Genomic DNA, 19,657 nt, shown 5'->3' with positions numbered 1-19,657 from the left:
TCCATTGGGCCATATAAAAAACTTGGCCGTTTTTTAGTAGTCTTAGATTGGAAACACACGAAAAGTATGCTTGTTTAAATCTATTAGTTTAAAAAGGATTGAAAGTAAGCAACAAATGGTAATCAGTTCGTGTAATCTTCAGAGAATGATTAAAAAAAAAAAGGCTTTAAACAGTAATCACAAACGACTGTGATTGGTGCATCCTAAACAGCGCTGAGAAAAGTAACAGATGCCGCGTGACAACACCATTTATGCGCCACTTCAGAAGACGTCGGGCAGTAATTTACACATGAACAATGACACAGAGGATTTTTAAGTCATTAAAATGCAACATGTTAAAGCATTTTAACAGTTTAAGCATTTTAAAAAAGATAAAATTGCCCAAATGTTGATCAGGACATTTTCGAATTTCAGAAAATTGACAGGGTCCTTATAATGCTATAACTAAATCTACACGTATGTTTTAAGGTGTGTGCTTAGACAGAAATTGACTTAAGTAAGAAAATAAACCTACCCTGAGAAGAATTTACTGATGTAGCCTGACAACTAGCTCCGTTTTAAACACGAATAGCAAACCAGTCAGAAAACTAAACAAATTCCGCCTTTGTGCTGTACACCAAGGTAGGGTGAAAATAAGGTGTTTTAAAACTGTTCTGGGACAAGTTTCTTTAAGAGCTCCATGGATTCAAATGCTGTAGGTTAAGCCATTAACTGATAAAAAGCAACAAGGCAACAAGTCAGCAACCTCTATGTTTTACCTTCATTGCTTGGCTACATTTAGGCCAATCTATATTAGGCCTTCTAGGTGGAATAATTGTTTATAGCATATAAAAATATTAATACATTTAATTCTTTATAAAAAATAGTGCCTTTTATCATGTTTTTGTTGCTGCCATTTTAATCGTGTTTTAAAGGAATGTTCCGGGTTTAGTACAAGTTAAGCTCAATCGACAGCATTTGTGGCATAATGTTGATTACCATAAAAAAGGATTTAGACTCTTTCCTCCTTTCTTAAAAAAATAAAATAAAAAAAGAAGCAAAAATGTGGGTTGGCACTTACAGTGAAGTGAATGGGAACCCATTTTTGAATGTTGAAAAATACTCACTGCTTAAAAATATAGCTACAAGACAAAAAGGAATTGCATGTAAACATGATTTTAAATTAGCCTACTTGCAAACCTTTTCTGTGTAATGTTATTGCCAAATTTACAACTTTGTTACCATTACAATGTAATATCAACAAACCCTAAAGTGACTGTAAAAAAGTTACAGCCAGAATAATAGATAATAAATAGCTGAAATATTCTTCTAAAAATCTCCGTTTACGTTCTGCAGGAGAAAGAAAGTCATACACATATAGGATGGTATGAGAATTTTCATTTTGGGAAACGTTTTGTGAACTATTCCTTTAAGACGAGTTTTTCTAAGTTTATGTTCTTTCATATGGCGTCTGAACACCGCGGTGCTCCCGCACGAGACAGAAAAAAAACACGTTTTTTAAATATTTTTTTTTATTATGCAATATAAAAATAACAAATACATATACAAAAAAAGAACAATGAGGGTTACATTACATTATGACAGCTTGTTATACTAGCTTATATGCATTACACCATAAAAAGAAAAAGACACGTTCGGTGTGAAGATTAACAGAGCCGTGACGTTCGTTTAGTCTTACTGCGCATGTGTGGGAACAGACCCCGCCCCTTCAGGACCACAGTTCGCTGACTAAATGTCGGAAGTGTGAACGGGGACGTCAACCAAGCTGACTTTCCAGGTAAATGTTTATAAAAAAAACTGTGTAATTAACATTTGTTTGCGAAGTGTTGTTGTAGAGAGGCATAATTTGCTACTCCTGACTGTATTACTGCTATTTTTTAAATTCAGGGCTCCTGCATGCATGCTGGTTTAACTGAAGCGTTCCCTTTGCAACCACACAGTTGTTATACCCTATTCTTAAAAAAAGAATTTTCTCTGTGAAATTTCAGAAAACAACGACAGCGCAACGATAATCTGCGGTCACGAACTCTTATCAAGGTTGCTGTCTCTTAGAATTAGATCATGGCTTTTGCTGTTACTTATAATAAGCCATATAGTCATGCCACTCTGTTCCCTGTCCAGGAATGATATTTGCTGGGGGCTTTATGATATTACACATTTTCATGTATTTACTGCTCTTATTTTGTGTTTTATAAAAGAGTAATAATGCTTGTGTAGGCTACAGCATCATTATAGGGTCCAAGACAAATATATTTAAATTAATTTCAGAGTTATCTTGATTCTCAGGATAGACATCCGAAAGGGACATGCTGTTAAATCCAGTTATATCCAAACTGAGAGGTAAGCTCGTTGTCTTGGCAAGTGCATCCCCAAGACGCCTGGAGATTTTGACTAATGCTGTGAGTTCTTCTCTTTTACATATTTTTATTTTTTTGTGTGTCTTTATAGAGGTAATGAACTTGTGATTGAAATGCTCACTGCTTGCTTTTGTCTTTTCCCGCACTGATGAGACAGGGTTTACAATTTGAGGTTGTGCCCTCATGGTTTAAAGAAACCTTGGACAAATCCTTATTTAAAACCCCTTATGAATATGCAGTGGAGACCGCCAAACAGAAAGCTTTGGAGGTGGCTCATCGAATGCCTTTTGTGAGTTGCATGTTTATGGGCCTGAATAGGCAGTGTTTTTCTGGCTTTCAGTTGCAGTTGTCAGTGGTGCTGTCAGTATGTTTAGCTGTTAATGTACAATGTCTCTTTTAATCTCTATCATTCAGAAACACCTGAAAACTCCAGATATTGTTATTGGATCGGACACTGTTGTGGTAAGTACTTGTTCAGTAAGTTTTGCATGTGGCATTGCATCCTGAAGTCTACCATGCTTAATTTGTCTTTTCCTTTCTTCAGACAGTTGATGGTTTGATCTTGGAAAAGCCTACGGATAAACAAGATGCTTACCGTATGCTGTCCAGGTGCATTTTCATTTCTGTTGTATCTTGAGTGAGAATTTGTGGTGCATATGCAGTGGGATCCAAAATGCCACATGGGCAATCTGGGATTCAAAATAAAATATGAACCTTGAACTTTTAGGATTTTAGGAACAAAATATTGTGATGATGGAGTCAATGCCAGCTAGAGTGCATGCTGTCATTAAAGCGAAAGGGGCACACACCAAATACTAAGAAAATCTGGAGAGAAAAAAATCAAGCTGATAGTACAATTATCAAGCTATTCTTTCAATTATATTATAGAATTGCACATTTTTCCCTTGTGATTTTAGACCCCACTGTATTGCATCCATTATATTGATGAAGGATCCAAAATATATTGATATCAGTGTGTTTCAGGTTGAGTGGTAAGGAACATAGCGTCTTCACAGGTGTGGCTATTGTGCTCTGCAATGACAAGAGTGGTATGTTTAAATATTTAATTTATGTTTTTACTAATTTTGTGATAAAGACTTTGATTACTGTAATCATTATTTTGTTGTTCTTTCCAGGTTCAGACACAGACTACAAAGTGGTAGATTTTTATGAAGAGACTAAAGTTAAGTTTGCAGAGTTATCTGAGGAAATGCTCTGGGAATATATCAACAGTGGAGAGCCTATGTGAGTTTATGCTTTGCCAACTTGCTTGTAATCATATTTTCTGACCATGTTAAATGGTTAACTGAATTTGAACTTGTTGACCCTTTGGAATTTGGACTTTGGTGAAGTTGTTCATATTTGTTTTTGCTTTGACGTGGTGAAAATGACATATATTGATTCAATTATTTATTTAACATTTATGGTGGAAAAATTACACTTTCATGACTCCGATCTTTAATCTGTCCTGCAGAATCTAAAGGGATAGTTTACCCAAAAATGAAAATGATTTCATTATTTACTCACCCTCATGATATCATAGGTGTGTATGACTTTCTTTCTTCACCAGAACACATTTGATGAAAATTATTCTAATATCTCAATATGAAAATAATGTTAAAACATCCTTTTGTCATCTTAGAAGCATTGCAAGACTGCACCTTATGTTATCATTCTCTGTGGCTGAAAAGCTGATTAATACTTTCGTCTTTTCTCGCATTGATTATTGCAATGCTCTCCTTGCTGGGGTCTCAAAATCTACATTAAATAAATTGCAATATGTGCAAAACTCAGCTGACAGAATCCTGACTAGGGCCAGGGCAAGTGAGCACATCACTCCTATCTTGGAATCCTTGCACTGGCTCCCTGTCAGGTTAAATTCTAATGCTTATCTACAAGACTTTGCATGGTTTGGTTCCCCAATATTTGTCTGAGCTTTTAACCCTGTACACCCCAAAGCGCGATCTCCGCTCCCATAAATCTGGTCTTTGAACTGTTCCTCAGACTCGTTTAAACTCTATCCGTACGTTCACACCAGAAGCGGCGAGAGCGTCAAAATTTGCTCTGGCTGCCCTGCCTTCAACGCTCGTGGACGCTCTGACGTAGTTGAAATAGGCTGCAACGTTTGTTCAGAATGCTTTGTTTTGTGAACTATATTTAAACGGGCCGCAATTTAAACATCCCGACATGTCGACCATTTACTTTTTGCCGACCTATCACAAGTAGCGTATATCCTCATGAACTCTTTAAAATGTGAAAATAAGAAATTAAAATTATAGTTGTTTGTTATCAAAATAAAATACTTTTGTAATAATAACTGTGGTCTTGGTTGTTTTATATCCCTGTAAGCAAACAGGGACAGATCATATATTACCGGGAAACCCGCCATGGAAATAATTAGTTTCTCCTCCATTTTATCTTCGGAACTAATGTTTGGTGGGAACCAAAGTTTACATGGTTGTGTTCTCTAGACTTCGCTAGAGCGGAGCACTTCTATATTCCAATAGGTTGCCGCCGAACCGCGTCACAGCTCATTACCATAATGTTGACTGCACTTGAACTTTCATCTGACGCCCACACCGCTCAAGACTCGTTGCGCCGCTTCTCGCCGCCGAGAGACGCTGGCTGTCTTTGAAAATGAATGACTTCCGGTCAATTTGACGCTCTCGCCGCCTCTGGTGTGAACGTACGGTATACGTGACAGGGACTTCACTTTTATGCTCCGAAACAACGTAACATTCTACCCTCAGAACTTCTGTCTTTTTAGTGAATTTAATCAAATCTTAAAACATATTTTTCTGGGAGGCTTTTATTCGATCCTGTTATATTCAATTAATTTATTATCATTATTTTATTTGCTGTGTTTTATCATTAGCTGTTTCGATATGCACATTTATTCTATTTGTATTAAGCTCTGTAATTTTTTCCTTTCTATGTAAAACACCTTGAGAGGCCTCTTTAAATGTGCTATATAAAATAACTTTATTATTATTACATCTCAGCTCAGTAGGTGCTAAAAATGCAAGTGGATAGTAATCTGATTTCTGAAGCTCCAAAAATCACAGACAGTCAGCATAGACATCATCAATATGACTCCAGCGGTTTAATTAACGTCTTCTAAAGCGATATGATCACCTTTTTAGTACTTTTTAACTCTAAATCATAGCTTCCGGAAGCTTCACGAGAGGGTGGAGATCACACGGTCTCTCGTGTGACGCATTTGCATTGCCGTGATACAGAGGTAATCTTGCGTTCTCTTCTCAGGTGAGACATCCAGGATAAGCACTGTAACACACCATTGTGAGTAAAGAAACAGTTGATTACAGATCTAAACCAAAACCAACCAAGCTACTGTACAGCATTCCTCCTACTCACTTGTAAACAGCTGATCTTCCAGCTGTGACTCAGGTGCCTCAGTTCTCACGTTTGAAATGCCAGTGAAATTTAGAGCTAAAAAAAAAAGTACTTCAACATTTGTCTTTTTCACACCAAAAGTGATCATGTCGCTTTAAAACAGGTGTCATATGGATGAAGTTTATGCTGACTGTCTGTGAGTTTTTGGAGCATCAAAAGATAAATCTCCATCCTCTTGCATTTTAAGGACCTACTGAGATAGTTTCCTATTTTTTCATCAAATATGTGTTGGGGTGAAGAAAGGGATATCATGAGGGTGAGTAAATAATGAGATAATTAAACATTTGGGGTGAGCTATCCCTTTAATGTTACAACACTGACAGATTGCTTGTGCTTGACAGGGACAAGGCTGGTGGTTATGGCATCCAGGCTTTGGGTGGCATGTTGGTGGAGTACGTGCAAGGAGATTTTCTTAACGTGGTAGGCTTCCCTCTTAACCACTTCTGCAAGCAGTTGGGATTGATTTTCAATAGTCCACCTGAGAGTCTTGCCCATAAGATCAAACGGGAAGATTCAAGAGCATCTGATAAGATTGCTCTGCAGGAAATCAGTAATGGTAAAGATGCCATTCGGACTTCTGTGCGAGAACAGAATGTGATGAGGCCAAATTGCGATAAGTGTGGCAGACAGGACGTTCCCCACAGTATCTTGGACTTACTGGATGGTTTCAAGGCCTCAAAGGTAGTAGTAAACAACAACAAGATTTTAATGACCCCATGAAATCTTTTGTCTTTTGACGATTTCTCTAATATTTTGGCGTATTGCCTATTAAAACAGAAAGCTTGGTTGGGGCATATAATGCTTTTTAAAGGGCACCTATTATGGCATTTCAAATGTTCCTAATATTGTTTTGGGAGTCCCCAACAACAGTTTTACATGCATGCAATGACAAAAAACACTTTTGTTGTCTTATAATATGCATTTATGTTTACCTGATTTGCTCACCGACTCCCAAATGATTCGTTCAACGACTCATTTTTCCAAACCCCTCCTTTGCGTGACGCTAATCTGCGGTGATTGGTCAGATGAAGGAATTTGAGTTGATTTATGTTAGCGATCATAGCCCAAAGTTCGGTGGTAAACACCCAATCAGTTATTGTTTGCGTTAGCCCAACGCATAAACATATTGGTAAAGCACTGCATTACTACAAGTTATTGCTCTATTCTTTATGACAACTCCAATAACATCGACAAACATTTCACATATTTCAAAAAAATTGACATTGGAGACCTAGAAGCTACGCTGAGCGTAATTTACACAACACACACAAATACTTATAAAGCATGCTAAAAAACACATAAAATCAACAATTATTAATAATACTTACAGGTTGTGATTCGGAGGAGGAAGCTGATCCAAATAAACTTGGTACTGAACCTTCCTTCAGTATCAACCGGCTCGCGAATCCACACTTGAAAGCATTCATGTTCGTAAAGCAATCGTCATTAAAATGACGCGAACACAGCACAAGGTTCGGGCTATACTTGTGTGGTATAGTTGTAAATATAAACTAGCCACTGATTCTTCACATGCTCATCCCTGGGCAGTAGAAAAAAGGTCGCTTTTGATATGCACTTCTGATCACAGCGTCTTGTTGTCGACATGATGTTTTCAAGTTTTCCTTGGTGTCTGCGCACAATGAGTGGGCGCGGCCAATTTGATAATTTTTCGTCTTGACGTCACAACGACAAGGAAAATGACTCATTGGAAAAACGATTCATTACATTGACTCAGAGTTGACTCCTACTTTTGAGAGACAATAACTTTTTTTATGGTGAACTTTCATATATAAAACTTTGCAGGATGTTTTTGTTCACTTAAATCTATGTTAAACACTACATGCAAGGTAATTTTCAAAATTCAATAATAGGTGCCCTTTAATAGCTAATAGGTTTTAGTTACATAACAGCTATGAAACATCAATTGCTACTCAGTTGCAGTTGGTTTTAGGGGCGTTGGATTGGACAAAGATCTGTGTAGTGCAGTATAAAGGCCATTTCTCACCAAACCCATAATACATTTGTGAGATAAACTGCCAACGAAAGGTCAATTCCCACAGAGACCAAAATTAATACAATTAAAAACAATTTCAACCTTGTAGAGTAGGTGGTGCTGTTCACTACTTTTTTGTATATATTTTGAGGTATATAGAATCTGTGTTTTTTTTCTTTTCTTTTTCTTCTACAAGTGAGATGAGTAAAGAATGCTTTGGCATAAATTTATGTCCTGTGTATTTCACTTCCAAAATAACCAGTGCCATTGTAGAAATTCTCCATGCACAGTAAATAAGGATCAGTTTAATCCATTAATGAAAGTTTCCAATAACAGGGCGGTTATAGAGATTAAGCGAGTAGGATCCAGCTGGTCATGTGATTCTAACATGGCTGTCCCCATGAGGTGCCCCTGCTACACGTAGAATAAAATACCTTTTTATAAGGTTACTGATATGACTGAACTCTTCATCTCACATGAGTGGCTATGATTTTATACACATGTTTCAAAATTACTATTGATTTCTTTAAAAGAAAAACTTTTTAAATGTGGAAAAGAATTACAGTGCACCTTTTAAATATTGTACAAAACAGTAGGCATATTATAAAATTTGAGGTTTCAGCATATTACATAAATATTCAAAAAAGAAAGAATGTGCTTCCAGTTTCTAAAACAAGACTCTGAATACACTCTAGTGTGTTTGTTTATTCACATTTAGAGTATATGTGCATATTAACTTTTATATGTGCACATTGACTTTCAAAAACATACTGAGTTTATGTTTGTAGAACAAAGGGTTTATGAACTACAACTAGGGCTGGGCGATATGTCTTAAAAATGGATCTCTATATTTTTCAGCCTATTGACCATTTTTTATATGTATTTGCCCTGAAATGGCTAAAAAAAGTGTTTTTTGTTTTAATCAGAGGAACCAATATTTCATCCAAAACTCCATTGTAGCCAAGTAGATTCAATATTTTAAAGACATTAAATCTGTTAAAAAAAAATAGTCAATTTTTAACTAAATAAACAAAAGTGAGAATGAAATTCAATCATTTTCATTGATAAACACTTTTATTTTTTATTTTTAAATACTTTTTATTTCATATGCAATGAATGATTCATAATAGCTTAATAAAACATTTACCTTCATATGTTTTCACTAATACATTTTTGTGAAGGAACAAGGTGTGCAAAGCTACTTCACTAACTTAGTTTCGAAACCCAGTTGCATGATACTAAATTATAACTGTAGGGCACGTCATGTTGATTATATTATATTAAGATGAATTATCATTATTATTAGATTAGTGTTATAGACACAGACACTGTGGAGAGCTGTGAGGCAGAATTGTCTGTTCTCCTGCTCCGTGAGATATGAAATAATATGTAAAGAAATTGAGAAAAAGGAGTGTGGATCATTTTGTTTTTGCGACTGTTTAAGGTTTATGTATCTACGCACCCTGAACTAGTAGAGCGCAGTCATTCCACTTCTTTTACTAGATTTGTGTTATACAGAAATAATATATTTCTGTCCTGTTTACTTCACCTTCACCAGGGGTTTTGATTTTTGACACCGAAAGGGCTGTTGTATTTACTTAAACGTCACAAGCTTTAATTTCGACACAGAAAATGCTATGTGTATTTGACAGTTTACAATGTCCTATTGTTATTTTTTGCTGCATTTGTAAATATGTGTAATAACTTGCAGTGTTTATTGATGTTTGGAATTGCGCGAATGCTTGAACCTGCATTATTATGATTTCACAATGCCCCTGGTCAGATCTGATAGCGCCACCATGCGTGTGCACACAGGTCAGCACATCACCGGTTTGTTCTGGATTACAAATAGACCATGTTTATCTGTCTTAAAATCACAGCCTTTTGTGGATTTATAATCACATATGACCAACTTGATATTTTGATTAATTGTGGATCGTGAAAGGATCGTGAAATTAGTCTACTTATGCACTTTTTCTGAAACATAATGGCCAAATAAAAATAATCGCAGTATTCACGATATTGATAAATTTGACATCATTCAGGATGAACATTCGCACCAAAATTTCTCTTGGTGTGAATAGGCCCTAAGTCATCAATATTTTTGCTCTGTTTTCATGGAAAAGAAAGACTGTATATGTTAAATGCATATGTTGTATCTGCCAAATGTTATTTTGTCATCTTTTATGCGTACACTAGCATATAGATTGTTTAAAAAAAACAAAAACCGTGTTTGATTTCATGGGGTCTTTAACTTCATTGTAGATTCAGTTATGTGACATAATCGCAGGCATGCTTTGGTAACTGTTCTAACATTTTGTTTACCAGACTTTATTCACTGCATCCAAACTGAAGGTCTTTGATGTATTGAGTATCTCTGACGGTCTGACATTAGAAGAGGCAGCTGACCAAATCAACGCCTCTGTTATTGGCACTGAGAGGCTTCTGGATGCTGCTGTATCCTTAGGGCTACTTGAAAGGTCCAAACAGCAAGATAAAATAAATGGTGAGAAATCAGTTTACATATTGACTTTTTTTTTTTTTTTTTTTTTGCTGTATTGAAGTTTTTTAAATCTTGGCTTTAGCCTCGTTTCTATTAAAATGACTCGACTATCCCTTAGTTCTGAATGCTCTCAAAATACATTGTTCATTTATAATACACAAGCACTTTCTCTGTTCATTGAAGCAAGATGCTTTCATGCATCGATGCATTTCCTCCTACTATAATGTTACATGTTTTCTTCATTGTGCTGTCTGGAGGTGGCTTGTGAATGTAACATTGTTTATTCGTTGTCTGTAGCAGTGTACAGGAATACAGAACAGGCCAGTCAGTTCCTGGTATCAGACAGCCCACTGTCTCTGCATGGATATATCCTCCACTGCAACGAAATGGTCTGGCCTCTCTACAGTCATCTAGAGAGTGCGGTCAGGGAGGGCACCAGCCAACATGAGCGGGCCTTTGGGAAGAAGAATGAGGATGTGTTTCAGGTAAACAATTTTTTTTAATGATGACATCCTTGGGACACACATTTATTTAACTGTATTTTCATATTTTTTTAGGTTTGTGAATCAAGAAGATCAAGTTCTTGTTCCGAATCAGTTCCATTTTTTAAGAATTAATGGAACAAAACGATGTCTGTGACGTTCAGTTTCATTAATGGTTCTTGAACGTCCACATTGTTTCACTGATGAGGACAGAACACCAAACACTCAGGACAGTGTTTCCTGCACCGGAATCTACAGCAAAACAGCTAGATAAACTAGATGTTTATCTAACTATCTGCTCTCACTCTTTCATTAGTTCCAAAAAACACTCATTGTGAAAGCATATCCCACTTCCAACATTTTTGAATTGCATTGACCTCACTGGTCTCATGCAACAATAAATATACAGTGCAGCCAGTGTTGTTCAGTTTGCAAATGAATGACTCATTTGAGCCGGTTCTATTTAAAGGGGTCATGACATGGTTTTTTTTATTGTATTATTATGTTCCCTTAGGTGCAATTATAGTATTAATATTTTTTTTTTTAAGAAAAACTTTTAAAATCTAGTGATTTATGACCTTTTCCCACCCTGTTTCTCATCCTCTGATTCAAACAGTCTGTTTTGGGGGCGTTTTCCATTTAAGACTTCAGTGTTAACGCCCACTGTTATGATTGGCTAACGTCAGTGCCTATGTATCAATTATTGACGCTCCAGCCAGAACAATATGCAAGTAAACTAAGTAAAAACACTGTGATTATTCATAATGAATGAAATTGCGCTTTAAAAAGTAGTTTAAAGTTTAAAATAGATTACTTACAGTTTACGTCGTCGTTGTTCCCAGAATAGTCGGCACGGACTTATCTTTGAGCAACAGTTTTCTGGCAAAGCCAGCATCATATTGAGATTTGTTCTCAAAACAGTCATCCTTAAAATGTACAGAACAAACGCTTAAGTTAACACTGCCGTGACTGGAACGTCCGCAAAAAATAAACTGCATCCATTTTTCCCTGACGCCTGGATCTTTCGGCAGCTTATTCAGAGGTTTTGTTTGACCACAGCCAGGAACAGCACATCTGTGTGGCATCGTAATTTTCCTGTGCACAAGTAGTCTCTGTCAGAGCTCGCTGTCCATCGACTGAACACTTGTGAGGCGACGGCGATACTGAAATGAGCGTAGTTGTCTTGCGCTTATAGCGTAGTTATCTTGTGCTGGAGGCGGTCATATGCAAACGCTGTTACGTCACTTCTAACCATGAATCCAGAACGAGCTGTATTTTGAGTTTGATTAAATAAATGATTCGTTTAGAATGGGGAGGACGTCTTAAAATATTAAACTTGCAGGACGTTTTAATGATACAAAGACCTCTTATATACCAAAAGATCAAGGCAAATTTGGTTTCTCATGTCATGACCCCTTTAAGGAATCAGTCAAAAAGATTCGCAAATTAGTCTCAAACACAAAAGCTTTGTCATGTTAGATTGAAATGAACTGAGAAATGTTACTGCGTTAATAAGACTCTTCTTGACATTTAAATCGGTGTAAGTACTGACTGGTTGTGCATGTGACCACGTGTAGTTGAAGATACACATTCAGAACAAGGTGATGTTGTAATAAATGGTATTTGAATTTTGAAGTACTTTTTGATTAACAAACATCATGACATTTATATTCTACTAACCTAACGTACAGTATAATTCATCAGCTAATAAGGATTTTTTTGTTCTAAGAAAAGTACTAAAAGAACCGTTAATGGAATCATTAAGGAATCGAATCAGAACTAGAATCGTTAAATTCTACTATTTTCCTCCCCACATATTTGTTATACTTGGATTCATCAGCAGTAAGACTCTTCTTGACATTCTATTGACATCACAATAGAAGCAAATCTAAAAAATCTTTTTTTTGTCTTTCTTTGCTAGGATGCCTACTACAGTAAAGATGAAGTTAAGATGCGATTCATGAATGCAATGCACAGCATCGCAAGGGTGACTGGGAAAGACGTGGCAACAGCATTTGATCTTTCTCCATATAAAACAGCCTGTGATATTGGAGGTATGGGATCCCCTCATTTTAAAAATGTCCTGTTTTACTTGTATAATTTGTATATGCAGGGTTACTACGGGTCTTAAAAAGTTTTAATTCGCCCTTCTGCAAAATAAGGCCTTAAAAAGGTCTTAAATCAGAGCAACAAGTCTTTAATTAATAAGGTCATGGCATAAAATTTTGTATGAGGGATTGTTTTCTTGTTGTGTTTAAGTAAGGTGACCAGACTTTCCATTTTGAAGAGGTGTGTCCCGACAATTCTCTAAACATTGTATATTATATAGAGCTGTTAGAAAAAATCGTTTCAGCGATGCATCGCGATTCATACTCAAATTATTCTGAATGGATTCTCAAAGGAATCCAAATCGATTCTGAGTTCAGTTTAAATCACGGCAGAGCAGTGGTGCACGCCAAAGACAGATGTGGAAACAAAGAGGCGAGTTAAGTGTCACTAAAGACTAAAGTCAAGTGCACAAACACGACTGTTTGCAGACCAGCTTTATCAAAAACAAGACCGTTTTTTCCCGAATGAAACTATGCTAATAATCCCGAAACTCTTTCACAAGATGAGCTTGCACCAATAATTGCACTGATTTGCACACAACGGGGGAAAACACAGAAGAAAATAATGACGAGGCAGCGGTTCGGGAGATGTTGGTGATGTTTTCTTTTAATTCTTTTTTTTGTTCCTCCCCCCGATGCCTTTCTCTACTATTGCGCTCTCTCCATTTTTTTGTCATTGCCGGTCATTCGTTTGTCAGGACAGAGCGCACACCTGATGATAAGGTTTTTATCTTCTACTCACAGAGCAAACAGATAAAACAGTGCATACGGGACGTTTGATAAATTTCTGAAGCAACAACCTTTGCAGGTGAGAAGAGAAGCTGACAGCTGCACTCTCATAGAAGCAGATATATCTCTCATCCTGGACCAGCAACTTCCATTTGTGCTTAAAAATTAATAGCATGGCATAGATTAATTTTAAATAATAATTAAATACTGTTAAATGATTTACAATGCTTAAACAAAAATAAAAATAATCAGTTGATGTAATAGTATTCAGTGTGTTTTGATGGAGAACCAATATTTTTTTTTTGTGCTTGTAAAAATATTTTTTATAAGAAAGAAACTGAAAAACTGAGATACTCCTTTAAATTATAGCTCCATTTATTTAATCTTGTGGATGTTCCATGTTTTGTTCACAGCTCATACTGAATGTAAAAGACCAGTTTATGTAATGTGACTCATTCTGATTTTTAAAACCGCTGTTAAATAAAAAGCTGAAAGGGAAAAAATAAAGAGTATAATAATTTTTTTTGAAGAAACCGAAAAAAGTTTCAAGTTTCAAGTTTGTTTTTATTTATATAGCACATTTAAAAACAGCAAACAAGGCTGACCAAAGTGCTGAACAGTACACAAAGTAAGGAACAAGGACAAACCACACATTCATGACAAAAAAAAAAAAAAAAAAAAAAACTCAGTGTTTTAAATGCTAGAGAAAAAAAATATGTTTTAACAGAGGATTTAAAAACAGTTAGCGATTGAGTCGCTCTGATGTAAATCGGAAGGCTGTTCCACAGCCTAGGGCCAGCGACCCGAAAGGCTCTGTCCCCTCTATTCTTTAACCGTGATCTGGGGACAAACAAAAGTCTCTGATCACCAGACCTCATGTTTCGTGTGGGATTGTGTGTACAGAGTAGCTCAGACAAATAACTCGGTGCCAGATTATTTACGGATTTAAAAACAAAGAGAAGAATTTTAAACTCAATTCTAAGATTCACAGGTAGCCAATGCAGTGATTTTAAAATAGGTGAAACATGATCGAATTTACGTTTTCTTTTGAGGAACTTTGCAGCAGCATTCTGTACTAATTGGAGACGAGCAATAGAGTTTTTGGGTATGCCATAGTAAAGAGAGTTGCAATAATCCAACCGCGATGTAATGAGCGCATGGATAGCAATCTCTACGGTTTTATCAGAAAGAGAGGATTTAATCTTAGAGAGAAGACGTAGCTGGAAAAAACAAGAACTGATCACCGCATTTATTTGTTTATCAAATTTGAGGTTCTGATCCCAGAGAACACCTAAGTTCTTAATGCAAGATGAAGTTGGATGAAGATAATCCAGATCAATGTTACTGCTATTTAAGTTGTCATGGGGGCCAAAGACTATAACATCGGTTTTGGATTCATTCAGAAATAAGAAATTTTGAGAGAACCACTCATAAACCACTCATAAACCACTCATAAAAGAAAGATATTATGAAGGACAAGATGCATCGAGAATCATATCTGGATATCATACGCTTGGCGTGCACTCTTTGTCATCCTGTCATTCAGCACAAGTAGAAATGCACCAATAATTTTTTTTTCAAAGAGCTGAAAAAAGCCGATCTGTTTCTTCGTGCAGCTCGTGAATATGTAAGCAAGTATGTTTCTGTATGTTCATTTCCCCATGAGCATGGAGGTGAATCAGACAATGTCACATCTTGACAGCTACACTGCACTTTTTACGTCGTACAAACACTTATATATTCAGATGTGGGGGTTGTATTTTGAATGTTTGGTTATAATGTGAATTTTTGTGAAGTCATTTCATAATTACATATGCAATATCATATGGATAGGATACATGGAATTTGTGCATTAAAAAAAGGTAAATGTGGTTAAATCGTGAAGAAAATAAATCTAATCTAAAATATTAATTTTCAAAATTTTCACAGACTATATAACCTATACGATTAGGTGCAGAAGTTTGCATAACCCTTTTGTTTTTATAAGTTTCCACACCCCTTTCAGAATGTATAAAATAACCTATAAGAGATTATATTTTTTTTATGTAGAATTGCCCTTCAAATGCTACATAACACATGTAGTACACCTATTCATCAAATCATACTGTTCAAAAGTTTGCACCCCTTGGTTCTTCTTATGTTGCCTTCTTGAGCATCAATAATTGTTTGCACCTTTTGTCATTTTTGGGTATTAGTCCCTCGATTGTCAAAATCTGGACCTCATATGTAGCCACTGTGGTGTAGAACTCAAATGTGCAGAAGATGCAGAGAAACCAAATAATTTTACAGTAGTTGTTTTTTTTTTCTTAAGAAAAATGGACAACTTCACTGCTCAGGACAAAGCAGGGATTCATGAACTATTATTACACAAACAGTCATCAATCATTGATAAAACAACACACCGTATTAGAAACCAAGGGAATGTAAACTTCTTAACAAGATCAGTGTGTAAATTCAGTTACTATTTTGTCATGTGGAAGATATGTGAGGATGTGTTATGTCAAATAGCTTCTTTGGGGCAGTACTAAATAAAAACTAAATGCAATTTGTATGATCCCTCATTTAAAACACACACACACACACACACACACACACACAATTACATTTGACACCTTACATTTTCCTTAGTTGGTCTTAAATTTAGCTTCGTAAAACCTGCAGGAACCCTGATATGTTTATCTCCTAGTAAATTCATTTGTGATGCTGGAACATTGCCAATCAAGGGTTAAAGGGATAGTTCACCTGAAAATTGCATTATTCTCTCAGCCTCATGTTGTTCCAAACCTGCATGACACAAAAGATGTTAAGCAGAATAAAAGCTTCAGTCACCATGTGCTTTCATTGTCTTCCGATGACAATGTCACATGGGTTTAGAACAACACAATGGTGTATAAACTATTTTTATTTTCATCAAAAGAAGTTTCATTTTTGTGTGAAATATCCCTTTAAGTGTAGAGCATCTCTTTTTAAATCCTAACTCACTCTGAACAATGTGTGTTTTCTCATTTATTGTTAGTAACAGCAAATAATCATAATGGATATTTTTTTCTATCAATCAGCATTATTCAACATTATTATTATTTTTTTCTCTTCCCACTCTTGAATAAACTGGGTGATTGTTACATAAACCGATCAAAATCATGGTGCTGCAGGCTTTCCACTGAGATGTGAGTGAGTGACCGTGAGAGCACAAGATAAGATGTGCGGAAACCACCTTCCCGCTCCAGTCTTGCATAATTTTAGTGAAAACTTTCACTAGAACACAGTGCACACATATTTTATTTTGAAAGAGGTTGCTTTCAAAAGTTGCTTATCTGAAAAAGAGTTTTGAGATTGTTATCAAATTTAGGGGATGAATTAGCTTATTATCTTACATACTTATTATCTAGTATGTGCTTCTAAATGCATGTTCTCAATAATTAATACCTTTTTATGCCAAGAACACCTTTATTTGTTGTTAGCTGTATTTATTAACATTTTATATGGCATGATGCATGTTAAAGGGCACCTATTATGGCATTTAAAATGTTCCTAATATTGTTTTGGGAGTCCCCAACAACAGTTTTACATGCATGCAATGACAAAAAACACTTTTGTTGTCTTATAATATGCATTTATGTTTACCTGATTTGCTCATCGACTCCCAAATGATTCGCTCAACGACTCATTTTTCCAAATCCCTCCTTTGGCGTGACGCTAATCTCGCGGTGATTGGTCAGATGACCCAGTCAGTTGTGATTGGTATACTCTGTGCAGAGATTGTCGGAAACGGAACGCCCATCACCGCTTTGTAGTAAAAAAATCAAAATCAGAGAAGGAATTTGAGTTGATTTATGTTAGCGATCATAGCCCAAAGTTCGGTGGTAAACACCCAATCAGTTATTGTTTGCTTTAGCCCAACGCATAAACATATTGGTAAAGCGCTGCATTACTACAAGTTATTGCTCTATTCTTTATGACAACTCCAATAACATCGACAAACATTTCACATATTTCAAAAAAATTGACATTGGAGACCTAGAAGCTACGCTGAGCGTAATTTACACAACACACACAAATACTTATTAAGCATGCTAAAAAACACATAAAAGCAACAATTATTAATAATACTTACAGGTTGTGATTCGAGGAGGAAGCTGATCCAAATAAACTTGGTACTGAACCTTCCTTCAGTATCAACCGGCTCGCGAATGCACACTTGAAAGCATTCATGTTCGTAAAGCAATCGTCATTAAAAAGACGCGAACACAGCACAAGGTTCGGGCTATACTTGTGTGGTATAGTTGTAAATATAAACTCTAGCCACTGATTCTTCACATGCTCGTCCCTGGGCAGTGAAAAAAAAGGTCGCTTTTGATATGCACTTAAGAACACAGCGTCTTGTTGTCGACATGATGTTTTAAAGTTTTCCCTGGTGTCTGGCGCGCGCAATGAGTGGGCGCGGCCAATTTGATAATTTTTCGTCTTGACGTCACAACGAAAAGGAAAATGACTCGTTGGAAAAACGATTCATTACATTGACTCAGAGTCAACTCCTACTTTTGAGAGACAATAACTTTTTTTACGGTGAACTTTCATATATAAAACTTTGCAGGATGTTTTTGTTCACTTAAATCTATGTTACACACTACATGAAAGGTAATTTTCAAAATTACATAATAGGTGCCCTTTAAGAAGAGCATTCTGTTCTCACACAGGTTGTACAGGTGCCCTGGCATATGAGTTTACAAAGGCCCACCCCGGACTGTCAGTAATTGTATTTGACTTGCCACAAGTCATTGAGATGAGACATCACTTTCAGCTTAAAGAAGACAATGACCGAGTTTCATTTGTAGCAGGTCAGTGAAGTACTTCTGTTTAGTATGAAGCTTTTATGGATAGTTCTTTTATTCACAGGCTATTTTGCATCTGCAAAAGTCCTGTTAAAATTCATAGTATGCACCATTTGAATGTATTTTCTTCTCACCTAATATCTGTCTTTTTACTTGTAAAAAGGAGATTTCTTTAAAGGTGACCTACCTAAAGCAGACCTGTATATCCTTGCACGGATTCTCCATGACTGGTCTGACGAGAAACTTGATATACTGCTGAGTAAACTGTCCAAAATATGCATGCCAGGTAAGTGCCTTAAAATATGAATTTACAAACTCTTAAAGGGATGGTTAACTCACAAATGAAAATTATGTCATCATTTATGTTGCTCCAAATCTGTATGTCTTACTGTTTTCTGTGAAACACAAACAAAGATTTTTGGCAGAATGTCATTGTTTACTTTCATTGTATGACTTTTTGATTTGTGAATATCACAGGATCATAATACTAACCCCTGACTGTAGTTTAAACCTCAAAGTCAGGGATTTCAGTTTTCTTGGCTGTTTGTTAGCATTAGACCTATGTGTGTCAAACTTAATTTATGACTTTAATGTCGGTCACAGCAGCTACTCTATACTGTAGCCTACATTACATATCTGCTTTATGAATGTGTAACTAACACACAGGCTGTGGGCTTCTGGTGTCTGAGATTCTTCTGGATGAGGAGAGGAAAAGACCGAGCCGGGCCCTGCTTCAGGCCCTCAGTATGACTGAAGGAAAGCAACGGAGCTCCACAGAATACTGTGACTTACTGGAGAAGCATGGCTTCACCCCCAAACACATAAAACACACAGACAACCTGCTGGATGCCATGCTCTTTGTGAAAGAAGACCCAAATGACAGAAGAACGTTACTTGCCTGTTCTTCGGCATCCATTGAGACAGCAAAACTTGAGTGATGTGAATGTTGTGCATTTGAAACTACAGATTATTCTAGTTCATTAACTGTTTAAAATTTGTTTTTGATTTTATTGTCCTCACACACTGAAATAAATATGCTTTTGAATGAAAAGAAAGCGGTCTATTGTTTCTCTTATACACCTTTAGCTTTACACAATCTGAAAAGTTGATTTCTATATTTCTTTGAAAATCAACATGGATATCTCTTGAACATCACGCTGCAAGCTGTGACAATATCGAAAAATCATCTACAGGTCGACAGGTGGAAAGGGCGCATCTAAAGTTTTCTGAGGCTGGTGA

The 19,657-nt window shown here is 36.2% G+C and overlaps 1 protein-coding gene across 2 annotated transcripts; it reads left to right on the top strand.

The window, feature by feature from the left end:
- Positions 1-1,699: 1,699 nt before the first annotated feature.
- On the top strand, positions 1,700-19,449 carry asmtl (acetylserotonin O-methyltransferase-like). Of its 2 annotated transcripts, XM_052148264.1 has the most exons (14): positions 1,700-1,777; positions 2,287-2,399; positions 2,515-2,646; positions 2,772-2,819; positions 2,902-2,966; positions 3,342-3,406; positions 3,494-3,602; positions 6,113-6,452; positions 10,093-10,270; positions 10,565-10,752; positions 12,671-12,803; positions 18,284-18,424; positions 18,582-18,704; positions 19,085-19,449. In XM_052148264.1, the coding sequence occupies exons 2-14, from the start codon at positions 2,307-2,309 to the stop codon at positions 19,354-19,356; spliced, it is 1,887 nt and encodes a 628-aa protein (XP_052004224.1). In that variant the 5' UTR covers positions 1,700-1,777; positions 2,287-2,306; the 3' UTR covers positions 19,357-19,449. The 2 variants fall into 2 exon arrangements, with proteins under 2 accessions (XP_052004224.1, XP_052004225.1); XM_052148265.1 differs by lacking the exons at positions 1,700-1,777; positions 2,287-2,399 and having other exon boundaries at positions 2,549-2,646; positions 3,332-3,406.
- Positions 19,450-19,657: the final 208 nt, after the last annotated feature.

The sequence above is a fragment of the Xyrauchen texanus genome, chromosome 18 (assembly GCF_025860055.1).
Source record: "Xyrauchen texanus isolate HMW12.3.18 chromosome 18, RBS_HiC_50CHRs, whole genome shotgun sequence".
Lineage (NCBI taxonomy): Eukaryota > Metazoa > Chordata > Actinopteri > Cypriniformes > Catostomidae > Xyrauchen > Xyrauchen texanus.
The sequence above is the reverse complement of the archived record's forward strand: the minus strand, read 5'-3'. Positions and strand labels throughout refer to the sequence as shown.

Coding starts and splice junctions, on each gene's coding strand:
- asmtl (XM_052148264.1), top strand. CDS start 2,307: ATGCTGTTAAATCCAGTTATATCCAAACTGAGAGGTAAGCTCGTTGTC. Junction 2,400..2,514: donor TGGAGATTTTGACTAATGCT/GTGAGTTCTTCT, acceptor CTGATGAGACAG/GGTTTACAATTTGAGGTTGT. Junction 2,647..2,771: donor TGGCTCATCGAATGCCTTTT/GTGAGTTGCATG, acceptor TCTATCATTCAG/AAACACCTGAAAACTCCAGA.